At 33.9% G+C, this 13,155-nt stretch overlaps 1 protein-coding gene across 1 annotated transcript; it reads right to left on the bottom strand.

Annotated features, from left to right (window-relative positions):
* Positions 1-7,685: 7,685 nt before the first annotated feature.
* LOC113705250 (uncharacterized) lies at positions 7,686-12,482 on the bottom strand. Its single transcript, XM_027227041.2, has 5 exons — positions 12,103-12,482; positions 11,954-12,031; positions 9,487-9,568; positions 8,918-9,060; positions 7,686-8,084 (listed from the first exon to the last, which is right to left on the bottom strand). The coding sequence occupies exons 1-5, from the start codon at positions 12,364-12,366 to the stop codon at positions 7,872-7,874; spliced, it is 780 nt and encodes a 259-aa protein (XP_027082842.1). The 5' UTR covers positions 12,367-12,482; the 3' UTR covers positions 7,686-7,871.
* Between the last annotated feature and the right edge of the window lie 673 nt (positions 12,483-13,155).

Raw genomic sequence — 13,155 nt, forward strand, 5'->3', positions numbered from 1 at the left:
TCCTACTATCTTTTGTTAGTTGCATATTTATCAGGTGTCATCTGGAATGGTTGTGTTTAGAGTGTGTCAAATTTTAAAGCGAAATCTTACCAAATATTTTTTGAGACACTAAGCTGCCACAAGCTTTGCATATGTCCATATTTCTCAATTTGCCCATCGGTTGCATATATTACTTAGACAAATACTTCATCAAATGCTTACAAAGCCTTACAACCAAACCATAATCAGACAAAATTAAGGCCAATCACAGCCACCTTGCAACTTCGTGAACAAAAGGCTAAATGTAACTACATAGGTTTCTCTAATTCATCTAAACTAACATTTGGAGCCCCAAGTCTTTTTTAGTATGCCCTTTTTGTCGTTGCTAACAAGCACAGCAATTAACAAGCAACCACAACAAATAACAATAAAAACTAGCAACTTGCTCTTATCTCTTAGCTTTCAAATTTCAGCCTTCATCATCTTCTTCTCTTCTTCCAACCTTGCAAGTTCAATCTTCATGAACTGGTTCTCTTGTTCGGCTTTCCTTAGTTCCTTCAAGAACTTTGCCATCATATTTTTTGTCATCTCCGGCATTGGTGGATCATACCACAAAAAGTACTTGCAAACCTTCGGTGACTATAATCAATATCAATACCCCAATTAGATTGCCTATTGTTACAAATTAAACTAAATCAGATATTACTACTAAATACCCATATCCAATTATACTGCCAAAACAAAAAAATTAATTCCCTTCAAATACATTAAAAAATAGAAAAAATACCCCATAATTCTTGCAACCGTGGAATCTTCTTCCTGGATTTGACAATGTCCACGAAGTAGCTATTCGACATGGTTCATTACAATCACAAAACATGGTCACTTCCCCATTGTAGTGATCTACCTTCCCTCTCTTAACTCCTAATAATTTTTCACTTTCTTCACCCTCATGATTTGAGTGTTGCAGCTGCTCAAACTTGATGCCCCATTGAAATAGTTTCTCCATTGATGCATCTTATCGGTGCTCCTTTACATATAGAATTGAGAAATTGTGAAGAGCCCTAATGCCTTCCAAACCTAGATGCTTGCCCCCTTTTTTGTAATGATCTCTAATCTATTTCGTTAGTTAATTGGAGAAAAATAGACCAATGTGACTTTATGCCCCTGTTGGTCCACGCGGATTGAGTAAAATATAGTGAAAAGCCCTACATTGAAAGTAAAAAACTAGTTCAAGGACTAAATTGGTTAAAATAATTCACCAAGGACGAAATTGGTTTAAGTGAAAATGTTTAGGGACCAAATTGACGAAATTGCCATCTTCTTAAACTAACTTCATGTCACATAAATTTAATCAAAAGTTGGTCTACTAAAGGAATAAAAAATTTTTTAATTTTTTGCTGTGCATATCTCTATGATTTCTTACATTGGTATTGAGTCAATTTTGATTATTTCATGCGACAAATTTATTTAATTGTCATGAATGGTGATAAGATTACAATTATGTGATGTTATTGAAAGTCAAATTTAAGTTTTCACGAACAAAATCGGTTGAAAAGTATTATGGAATTGTTCAATGAAGTTTTTTCAATGTTTGCAAGTTTGAGGCTTTCAATCGAAACGAGATTCATGGCTATCTTAATGCGATATGATCACAAAAGAAAAGGAAGAAAGGAAGGCAATAACTATGAATCACGACTTGGGCGGATTGCAAGTTCTCACCGTTTGACCGTCTGAACTTGAGAACATGAGGCCTAACTTATTGTCATAGTTAATTGATCTTTGTTTCTCCATCTGTGCATAGAACTATTCTATGCATGCGTTGTTTTGACTGATTGCTCAAAGACCAATGCAAGGAGAACAATGAATATTTTAAACCATGACCATACGCTGAATTGTTAAAATTCATACATTGTAATGTATGTGAAAGATTGCTCAAAATTTTTTTTTTTTATTTATGTATGTAGAAGATTAACAATTCATGTTAGAGGTACTTAATTCTTTGAGTTCATTTTATATATACTGTCAATGTATACACAATCATGATTAGATGAAGAACATGAGTAAATTTTGAATTTCATATTCAAATTTTGCTTATATGACATATATCTAATAGTAATAGTCTATACACTGACAGTGTATATAAGATTAATTTTATTTCTTATGCTTTACTACTTTCACTGATAACTACTCAAAGAATGGATACATGTGTTTTTTAAGTACAAATCCATAATTTACTTCAATCATCACATCATTTACACCCAACTCAAGTATTTCCAAATAAACAACCTAAATGAATTATCACCTGATCACACAAATGAATCAACATTATTACTATAGCAAATCAGCAGTGCAAAGGACAAACTACTACAAAAATTAATCAAGTATTCCCAGAAGTCAGACAATAACATATATGAACAAATACATAAATAAACAAGCTCAACGACCATATCAATTCAATACCACTAAGAACACAGTAAAACTAGAATGAACTGCAGAACCAATTACATGCATATAAAAATAATCTAAAACATTCAGTACAAACGTTAAAATTTTGCTTACCTTATTCCAGATATTCCCAGCAAAGCTTTTCGTCACACTTCCTCCAAACCCATTCAAACAAATCCATATCATTCCAAGTACGCATGAAAATCTAATTTATGTGAAATCAATATACAATTTGATAATGCAACTACTCAATTCTTAACAAATATTGGAATTTAACAAAATAAATCACAAAATGTGAAAATCACTAAGGAAAACCAAAACCCACCGGAAGCTGAATCACCATGAATGACTTCGACGACCAAGAACCATGATGAAGTCCAGATTAAACAGCAAGAGAATTACGCATTCACTAGAAGCCGAAAGAGCATATCGGAAGAATGCGAAACAAAGTCCATTCATAAAACCGATGCTCAGACATCAAACTCTCATTAATTCCTTTCAGTAATTTGCTCAAAATCCACGTCCTCCAATTATCACAAAAAAAAAAAAAAATCCACGTCATTCAACGTTTAATTTGCATCTCACTAACTTTAAGTAATTGCAGCAAGACAAAGGCTGTTATGAATTATCCAATTGCTAAAAAGTCCGGTACAACAAACAAGAGTTTCCAAAATACCCATCCTTTATTAATTACTTTCACTAATTATCTACTAAACCACGTTGCTCTCATATTAATCACAGTTGGAGGGCATTAAGGTAATTACAGCCACAAAAGGCTAGTACTACTTGTATTCACAGCTAAAGGGACAACCAAAATAATTCCACATTCCTGAAATGCCCATGCCACTATTAATGAATAGAAACAACCCCATTTCTGGAAATCCACTTCCCAAAACACCCCTTCTTTATTAATTCCTTTCACTAATTGCCTTTTGAAGCTTGTTCCTCTCATATTAATTACAGTCGGAGGACATTAAGGTAATTAGAGCCATACACACAAGTTAGTACCACTTGTACCCCCAATAAAAGGACAACCAAAATAATTGCACCGTCCCGAAATACTCACATCACCATTGGTGAATCGAAACCATCCCATTTCTGGAAATCCACCTCTCAAAATACCCGCTCTTTATTACTCCCTCCGTCCCACTTTGATAGTTCTGTTTTTTTTTTTCGTCTGTCCCAAATTGTAGTCCATTTTCTAATTGAAGAATGTAGTTGTATTTTAATTTTTTTAAAATACCCTTATTCAATAAAAGTTGTTGTCACTATAAACATACCCCATTTAATAAGAATTGATTCTTTTTTTACTATCAATTCAAGTTCCCATAAAGTTGTACTCTAATTAATGTGAGGGTATTTTAGAAAAATAACTATCTAAATTGATTGTTCTAACAAAGTTAATTACTTTTTCTTAAACTGTATGAAAAAAAAACTAGAACTATCAAAGTGGGAAGGAGCGAGTATTTCCTTTCACTAATTGCTTACTAAAACATGTTCCCCCATATTAATTACAGTCGGAGGACATTAAGGTAATTAGAGCCACACAAAGGCTAGTACCACTTGTACCCACAGCTAAAAGGACAACCAAAATAATTAAAAGGGTTAATCACATTTTATCCCCTTAAAGAATACCTCATTTCTCAGTTTACCCCCTAACATTTAATTTTGCTCACTTAACCCCCTTTAAGACAAGATTGCCCTTGCATTATTTTGACTTTTCATTTACCTTGTTTTCCTTTCTTTTATTTCTTTTTCTCTTTTTTCTTTATTTAATTCTTCCTCTTTCCCCAAAAATCTTCACCTTAATGATTGAAATTAAAAAAGAGAAATTGTAGAGATCTATCTTCTCCTTAAATGATTTAAAAAAATTCAAATCATTTTCTTAAAATACAATTTTTTTAGCCTTTCAATTCTTTTAATTTTGGGTTTTCCTCTTTCCTTTCTAGTTTCTCATTTTATTCTCAAGAAAATATCATAAGATGAAAATTCCATTTTATTTAAAGGAAAGAGGAAAATCCAAAATTAAAAGAATTGAAAGGCTAAAAAAATTGTATTTTAGGAAAGTGATTTGAATTTTTTTTAATCATTTAAGGAGAAGATAGATCTCTGCAATTTCTCTTTTTTAATTTTAATCATTAACGTGAAGATTTTTGTAGAAAAAATGAAAAATTAAATAAAGAAGAAAGAGAAAAAGAAATAAAAGAAAGGAAACTAAGGTAAATGAAAAGTCAAAATAAAGTAAAGGCAATTTTGTTCTAAAGGGGGGTTAAGTGAGCAAAATTAAAGGTTAGGAGGTAAACTGAAAAATGAGGTATTTTTTAAGAGGATAAAATGTGATTAACCCTAATTAATATGTTCAAAATACTCACTCCACGTGAACACAAACCACCTCATTTTTTAAAATCTATCACAACACCAAGCACCACAAATTGTACTCCGTGCTGCACCTACAAACAAACAATCTAACCATCCCCAAATTACGCCACTTTTGCGGTTGAAATTGAAAGAATAACTTTTATCCTAAACTCGTTCTTATACAGTACAAGGATATTTTTAAATTCACCAAAGTCTTTTAATTGTTCATGCAACAAAAGGGAAGAAAAGTCCAGCACTATTACTAACGACATTCTCTAGGATAAATAAAAAAGTAACCTTTTTCAATCTTGATGAATGATGACGACAGGCAACAATTCATTTCTTAGATAAAATAACAAATTGCAGTAAATGATACATTTAATAATGGTACTAGAATAATAAAAAAAAATGGAATTACAGATTTGGGGCCGATTATAAAAATTTCTTCAGTTTGCTACCAGTGATCGCGAGGTTGTATCTATGGAATCGTCCTTTTTTTGGCCCCCACTGATTTACATTATTTCACACCTTTTGAAGTAGTCCAGACAGACCCATAGGTTACACTTCGAAAAGCAAAAGTTGATTTCTGATTCCATTTCTTGTAAATGTCCAAATTGCAAAGCATAAAACATCCAGAATATCAGTTAAATACGGCAAGTGGCAAGTTTTTTATGAAATCAACACTTGTTACACCCAGGTTCCTGAATTTTGAGCTGTGAATGGAGTTCTGAGAATCTTTGGACCGGCATACGGTTCAATCAAAACTTCAGATGAGGGAATCCCAGCACCCAGAAATGGAAAATCAGGAGTTTCGAAAAGGCGAACCCACTGGCTGGAATAGAGGGCGGAAAAAGGGAATCAGACTTCTTTCTGGTTTTTATTCATGGGTTGCAATGCCTTCAATTATAATACTTGCTGAGTTGACATGAAACATTTGTCTGGCAGCTAATATGATTTACCATGGTTTAAAGGTGACAGAAGCTGGAAGAAATTTTAAAAAAATAATAGGACTCAGAAGTTATGAGATAAAAGCAACCCGTGTTACTAGCAGATTTTGGACGCCTTGCAAGAGATTAGGGATCCCAATCGCCAGATGAAATCTTCGATATGTTAACAGCGAGTAGGGACTGATCAGATCACCACATGCTATAATTTGAGACAATTGTCTAGATAAATCATATCTTGCAACATAAAGTAATTTTTCGACACGATTCATGGTCAAGATCACAGCTACTACCTTTATAGCCGAATGTACTATTTTAACTCTTTTTTTTTTTCGCATATTTTTAGTTGATTGTACGATGGTATATTGGTGTTGCATTGAATCTCAACAATCAAAGTATATATGTGGAGATGTAACACAATAATTCCGTCTCGAACCAAGGGCAACAACCATTTTGAATGATATAACATTTTTTGAATAAGGTGTAATACTACGTGAATTACTTGTAAAACTTAAAAACAGAAATACAATTATTACATATGGGACTCACATGAATAATAACAAAATATCGCACCTCTGTTGTTAGGATATACAAGAAGCTTACATAGAGTTACAAAACGTTCAAAAAATGTTGGGAGTGTTTGGATACAAAACTTATCCCAAATAATATTTTGCTTGCATCATAAACATATTTTTCAACGCACCTTTTTATATTTTCAATCACCTTTTTATCTCACATACATCACATCACAAAAAGTGTTACAGTAATTATTCCAAATAATATTTCAAATAATACCCTATCCAAACAAACCCGTTACACTGTTCAAAAACGGTTGAACTGTCCCTACCCTGCTCCCTTCTGTCACAGTTCAGTCAAAACTCAGTTACAACTGTGACCTAAATTGTTGAGGTTACTGTTTTGAGGAATTTTGTGAAATGCAAACTCAAGTTCAGTCTTAATAATGAAAAATATCCTGATATACATCTTGTTTTGCTATCCTTTACACAAGCCGGTTTGATACAGCATAGATAATAGCTATGTCAGAGACACTAGTGCTAGAGTAAACTTTTCACTACTACCATCAAGACTTTGGAGTTAATAAGACTACGAATACAGATTCGATAAACCACAAGAATCAAGTTTTTCCTTTCCCAAGGCATAGAAAATGCACCTCAACATCCCTGAAATTTGCTGGTTCATGGAAAAGAACAGTTAAAACAATCGTACAGGTAGGAGATCCAAGTTCGTAGGAGTACTTACAAAAGATAGAGGAATCTGGATCAAAACTTTGCAAGGAAACAAGTTCAGTGATAGCCACAAAAAAGTCATGCAACAAAGAAAAGGCTTCCTTCTGATGCTATCTTACATGCAAGAGAAGACTTGAGGCAAAGGAATGAAGATTGAATATCTATCCAACACTCACGCATCAGGGCCATGATGATTGAATAATTATCACGCATAGAGGGTATCAGGGCCGTGACTAAGTGGCTTATAGGGCACAGGAGTAATCACAAAATGCGGGTAAGCTATTGTCCTGGCTAACATACAGATACTGAACTTCACGAATAAAGCTAATAACGTCAACCCCTTATTGATGAACTTAAGTTTCAGATCAGGTCAGTAGTAGAACAAACAATAATGGGATTATCAAGCAAATGAACCTGCTTCGTTTCTACAGATCCAAACCGAAAGAACAGAACTCGAGTTCAGCTTAAGGTTCTACATCTCCAATATTGAAGCACATATCTTTGAGCATGATCGTGAACCAGTACCTTTTTCAAGGTAACTGACAAATCTCTTGGTAAAGTTAGGCCAACATTTTTTTAAAAATTATCTAATGCATGTTTGGCAACATAATAGTGTAGCATCACTCATTACTTTAACCACATGAAACAAATGATTACGATAAAATAGATCTGGCAACAGATTTAGGAGCATTAGCTGAGACATAAGACGAGTGGAAAGTATATGTAGCATGAGATATATATTTACAGGAAATTATAGGCTCTGGAGCATCAGCATGACCAGCAGTTACTATGGATTGCAGATCGAAATAAGAACAACTGCTTCTTAAGTATACAAGCTTCAAAAAGGTCTTACTAACAGCATGTTCTAGGGGACAACTGGCAATATGCAAAATGCTTACTCTTCTAAGTGATTGAGTTTTGATAGCAGATACAGGCAGCCAGATGACAAAAATACAGAGGCTGAGAAGCAAAGCAAATCAAGAGGCGATAATATAGCAGCCTTCTTAGTCTTGTCAAAGAAACCAATAAGAAGTAGCATGACAATCACATGGCCAAGTTTGGTTTTCAGCTGATTGACAGATTTAATTTCCAACCATTGTGGACGTTCCTGAATATGATCAAAGATGAATGAATTAACATACGTACTTAAAAAATGTGTTCAATAAACAAAATAGGATGCCTAAACTTCAGCTAGGCAAAGGTATCAATTTTAATTTTTTTTTCCTTTACATTTCATACAAAGCATGATCAATGAGCATCAAAAGTTCATCGAAGAAATTTGAACCCTGTGCCAGTCATTCAAGGCCCCAGCACTAACAGCAGGATCTACAATTGCTTCTGATTTCATGCACTTTGACATGATGCTCTAACCACAAAGCTATCAAAGCAGTTATTGTCCAAACTAATCAAGGTGTAAGGCTCAAAATTTGCACTTCCCTTTTCTAATAACCTCACTGATCGTAGGAACAGCCTGCATAGCGCACAAAAACATGTTTTTGCCTATAGGACCTTTACTAGAAATAAATAAGAAATCTTTGTCTTGATCTGTTGGCAATACCAAAGGATATAACCATTTGACTTACATGAGGAAGAAAAGGAAAAAGATGGCAATGAATCTTTCTTTTTTTTTTCTTTTTTTTTTTTTTTTAAGAAATTCAGATAGGACTGCATGTGCTTTAGATGAAGAGAAATAAGAAAATGAAAAATTACGCACAAAAGTTAAAGAATGTAAGAAAATTTAAACAAATTCATCCAATGTTGCGAACAATTATGATTTTGGCTCACAAATGTAAGCTGAAATAATTTTAAATTTTTAAGCGGCTTATCCAGTCAACTAGTATGGAATCAGCAATAAGATGAATACTTTATGGTACTTCAATAAAAAGATGATAGCCAAGCAAGGTGATCATCAAGCTGCAGAAGGAGAAAGTTTAGACAGACCTTCAGAGTAAATAAGCCAAAAAAATTTGATCTGTGTGGAACTCTTTCATCTGCAAATGATTTTGCTTTGTCAAGGTTGCTGATGAAGAGTTCATAGAGACCCATTCCAAAAACCAACATCACCGTCCCTAGTAGATATACATCTGAATAAGCAAATCAAAAAGGAGTGAGATCAGAAAATTGTCATCAGCAAATTTAGCAGAGCAAACATTAAATAAATGAATAGTTTACAGCCTTAATGTAAAAAACATGGGAAAGTTCAGAGGATATTTTCTGAATAGATACTTATTCCATAAGGGGAAAAGAGAATATATAGACACATCTAACAGGTTTTAAAAGCACATAGAATAGTAACAACTACCACCACAATTACTAAAAATTGCTCAAAAGCTTGGAAACGAATTTGGGAAAACAGGTTTCAAAAATGTACCCACACAGACAACTTTAACTTACACAAAGAGCCACTAAACGGAGAAGTAACATATCTAGGATTTACTAGAATGAAACAGATGAAAAAGGAACAACTGCTACTGCTGTGATTGAATCTGAAAGTTAATTTTCTGACATACCAAGGGCTTCAACCAGCGAAAACATCACCTTCCCTCGGTTGACAAAGTATTCTTGGAATGAGGCCACAACATAACTGCAACCCTGCAAGTAAGCAGACAGCTTGACAATCTTGCAAAGGATTCCACCTATTTCTATCAGCAAAAAATGCAAATCAATGGTGTAATGTCCTATATTTGCTGAGGACACTCAAATTTACTTCATTGAACTAAGGGTCTACCTGTCTTGTGCGCATAATAGCACCACTTGCTAAGGACAACCAAATTGATTTTCATCAGACTAAAGTGAAAGAAGCAATTTTAATTTCCTACCTTCAGATCAGGAGACAAATATTGCTAGATGAATGCCTTGGTATTATATAATTGAGAAACCATCCCATATTCATAAGGGACAAGTTCAAAGAATTTTCTCACATAAAAGCTGCATGGGTTGTGACTCAAAGAAATACAGAAAATACTATGAACTGAACATTTCTTAATGATTAACAAACCTCATTTAATATATAGTGTTGTCCAAGGGTCATAAAGATTGACATTGGTTAGTGAAGCAATTAGCTGGTAAGATTCATTTGAGAACATACTTCTAAGATCTTTTGAGGAATCAAAAGGCAGGAGAATGTAGAGACATGAGATTCGAAGGAAGCAAGACATGAAGGGAACTAGATCTCTAGAGATTCCATGTAGATTTCATTAGGATTATCCAGCCAGTGTAGAGCTGCTTCACATGAAAGATAGCACAACCAGCATTATAAACTCGAGAATGTATGTTCCCTTCACTGCAAAGCCCTCAACCTATTACAATTTATGAACACATGAATGTACATGCATACACAAGCTATGATGAAAAGAGCTAGTCTTAACGGCCAAGAGCTTCTTAAAGACTTGGTAAATTGTGTAGCTAACCACACCTAACAACTATGTGCTTCAAATCCTCTGTCCCTAACAAGTGCGGTAGTAACTGCCTGGCAGTGTAATACAAGGGCCTAGTACGGCATCAAATTGTATTTTTCAATCCACAGATATTAGAAAGGTATTAATCACTCTTCCTTTGTGGCATGTAGAGATATGGTTACCAAAGAAAAGAAAATTACCAAAGGTTTCTATCCCTGCTTAATGCTAATTAGTTAATCTTTAAGTTTCCCGTCCATCGGAGTTGAAAGAAATAGACAAAAGATCCATCTTTCAAGTACCCAATCTGACAGACCATAAAATTGTAATGAATGAAAAAGGCTACATAAAATTAGTACACTATCTGTAGCAGACTGTGACAGAGATAGAAAAGAAAAATTTTCTACCAGCAATAGGTCAAGCAGATGCAATGCCTTGACTATCATCATGTTCTAGAATCCTGAAGATCTTTAGAGAAAGTTGATATTAGATGATCAATCATTTGCAACTAAGGCAATTATTGTTTGCCATAGCCAATAGAAAACTCCATCAGTTCTCTAATTGAAACCACTAGGCCTTTCAGCTCCTTCAACACAAACAATCAAGAAATATTCATCTTTGAAGAACTTCATTAACTTGTGGCTCATCACTTATATATTCTCACCTTTGATGAATATCAACAATTCTTAGCAGTTGGAACTGGAACTGGTTGGTTGACAAAAGGAAGAGCTAGAGAATATAAAATCTCAAATGAAGAGGTAGGTAGCATAAAAATGCTTGTTTTCCGTTAAAAGAGAAAAGGTAATAGTAAGAAGAAGAAGAATAGAAATTCGCACAGAGCAGGTTTACTAGAGGGATGGAATGTAAAGCTAAAGAAAGATTACATGCATAAATGCATTTTTCCAGTCTCAATAAAATGTTTCATACAAAGATATTGCACCTAGACAAATTTGTACTTCTTTTATAGAAATTACAACCAAACTTGCTTTCTGAAGTACAGAAATTATTAAGCACTTTAACATAAAGGTTTAGCAAGAGTTAGATAGTTCAACTTTCCTGCTCTTATCACCAACTAAATCACTGCATCAAGATGTCTATTCCTGCATCTAGGACGTATAATATTACACATCCTAACAATTAAAATTCAAGCATATGCTATAACTTCCGTGGAAATTAATTCTTGGGCACACTCAATTTTTGATTAAGTTATCAGAACTATTTTCATCCCAATACTTTATCAACCGGACATTACCAAGTATTGCTCCTTTATTACTTGCGCAATGAACAAGATATCGCCTCAAATGTTCCCAATAAGTCCTTAAACTTCAATTTACCGATTTATTGACTCTACATATATTTTATTTCCCTTTGAACTATCAAAAGTTTTCTACTACGTATAATAATTCCTGTCCACTGAAAGTAGCACATCCAATTGACTATCATGAACAAATGATATTTAGTACCATGGAAAAAGCTGGTTTGTGAACTGAGAATGAAAATTCATTAATAAGAGGCAAAAAATTAAAAGTAATCCATATCATAACTTAAAGAAAGAAAAGTCAAGCTGCAGAATACTGTATACCTTGATAAAACAAAGAAAAGATCCCACCAAAGATCCCCATACTGCAAGGATAGTAAAGAAACGACAACCATATATAACCTGCAACCAAAATGATATTAATTAATAACTGAACTAGCATTAACCAGAAACAAATTAATCAAAACCATCACCTTTTCTACACTTGCTTCTAGCTTTTCAATCTTTCCTTGTGAGTCAGGAAGCATCCCAGAACTGAATTCTGCTGCAACTTCGGGAGCTGAACTGTGAGCATACCGACGGGTGGTAAAAGATTTTGATCTCGTGAAAAGGGGCACCGAAAATCGGATACTATGACGATGAAATGGAGGAACCCGCTTGAAACTTTGACTTGGTTTTGTAGTTCCGGTGAAGAATGATGCTATTGGGATTGTTGTTAAGGCTTTAGCAGGCCTCATTTTGGTGGAAGTTGCGGTGGCTTTGGCATGGTGTCACCAACGGCAGTGTATATTGTGTTAAAACCCCAGTCTAGTTACCAAATGTTGGTTTTGACTTGGATCGGCTTGGATTCTCTCAGAGGGGCAGAGCACGTGGTACATTAAAGCCCTCATATTTTTTGATAAATTCTATTTCGTTGTTCATTCTCTCTAAGACCAATTTGGACGCTTCAAATTTCAATGGTGTCGTACTTCGTTGCTGCGAGTAGAGTTCATTTTGAATCAAGGTCGGGGTAGAATATAGTAACAGTGAATTAAATTAAATGAATGTCTATGTAAAACATACATTTTTCCTATATAATTTATGTTTTTAAGTTTAAATTATACTCAAATTTAGTAATAAAAATCACTCTACAAATTTAATTTCAATAGTATCATTTTTTCTTCTTGTGAATAGAGATCATTTTGAATTACTGGCGAAACCACAACCCTAAGGTCAAGGTCAATCTCCGGTAGTATGTAGAGTATAGTAACAGTGAATTAACTGAAATGAAAGCCTATGTAAAACATACATTTTTTTTTTCTATATAATACATGTTTTTAAGTTTAAATTATGCTCAAATTTAGTAATAAAAATCACTCTAAAAATTTGTGTTTAGAAACATCAACAAAGTTTATATTTGGATCAATATACTACGTTCTTAACACTCCTGTAAATAGTAACAATTATGAAATATTTAAGTGTTTGAGGTTGGTGAGTGGAAGAGAAGGGGGCAATGCACTAGAAAAGAAAATTTTATAGATGTTGGG

Source organism: Coffea arabica, chromosome 8c (genome assembly GCF_036785885.1).
Source record: "Coffea arabica cultivar ET-39 chromosome 8c, Coffea Arabica ET-39 HiFi, whole genome shotgun sequence".
NCBI classification, from domain to species: Eukaryota; Viridiplantae; Streptophyta; class Magnoliopsida; order Gentianales; family Rubiaceae; genus Coffea; species Coffea arabica.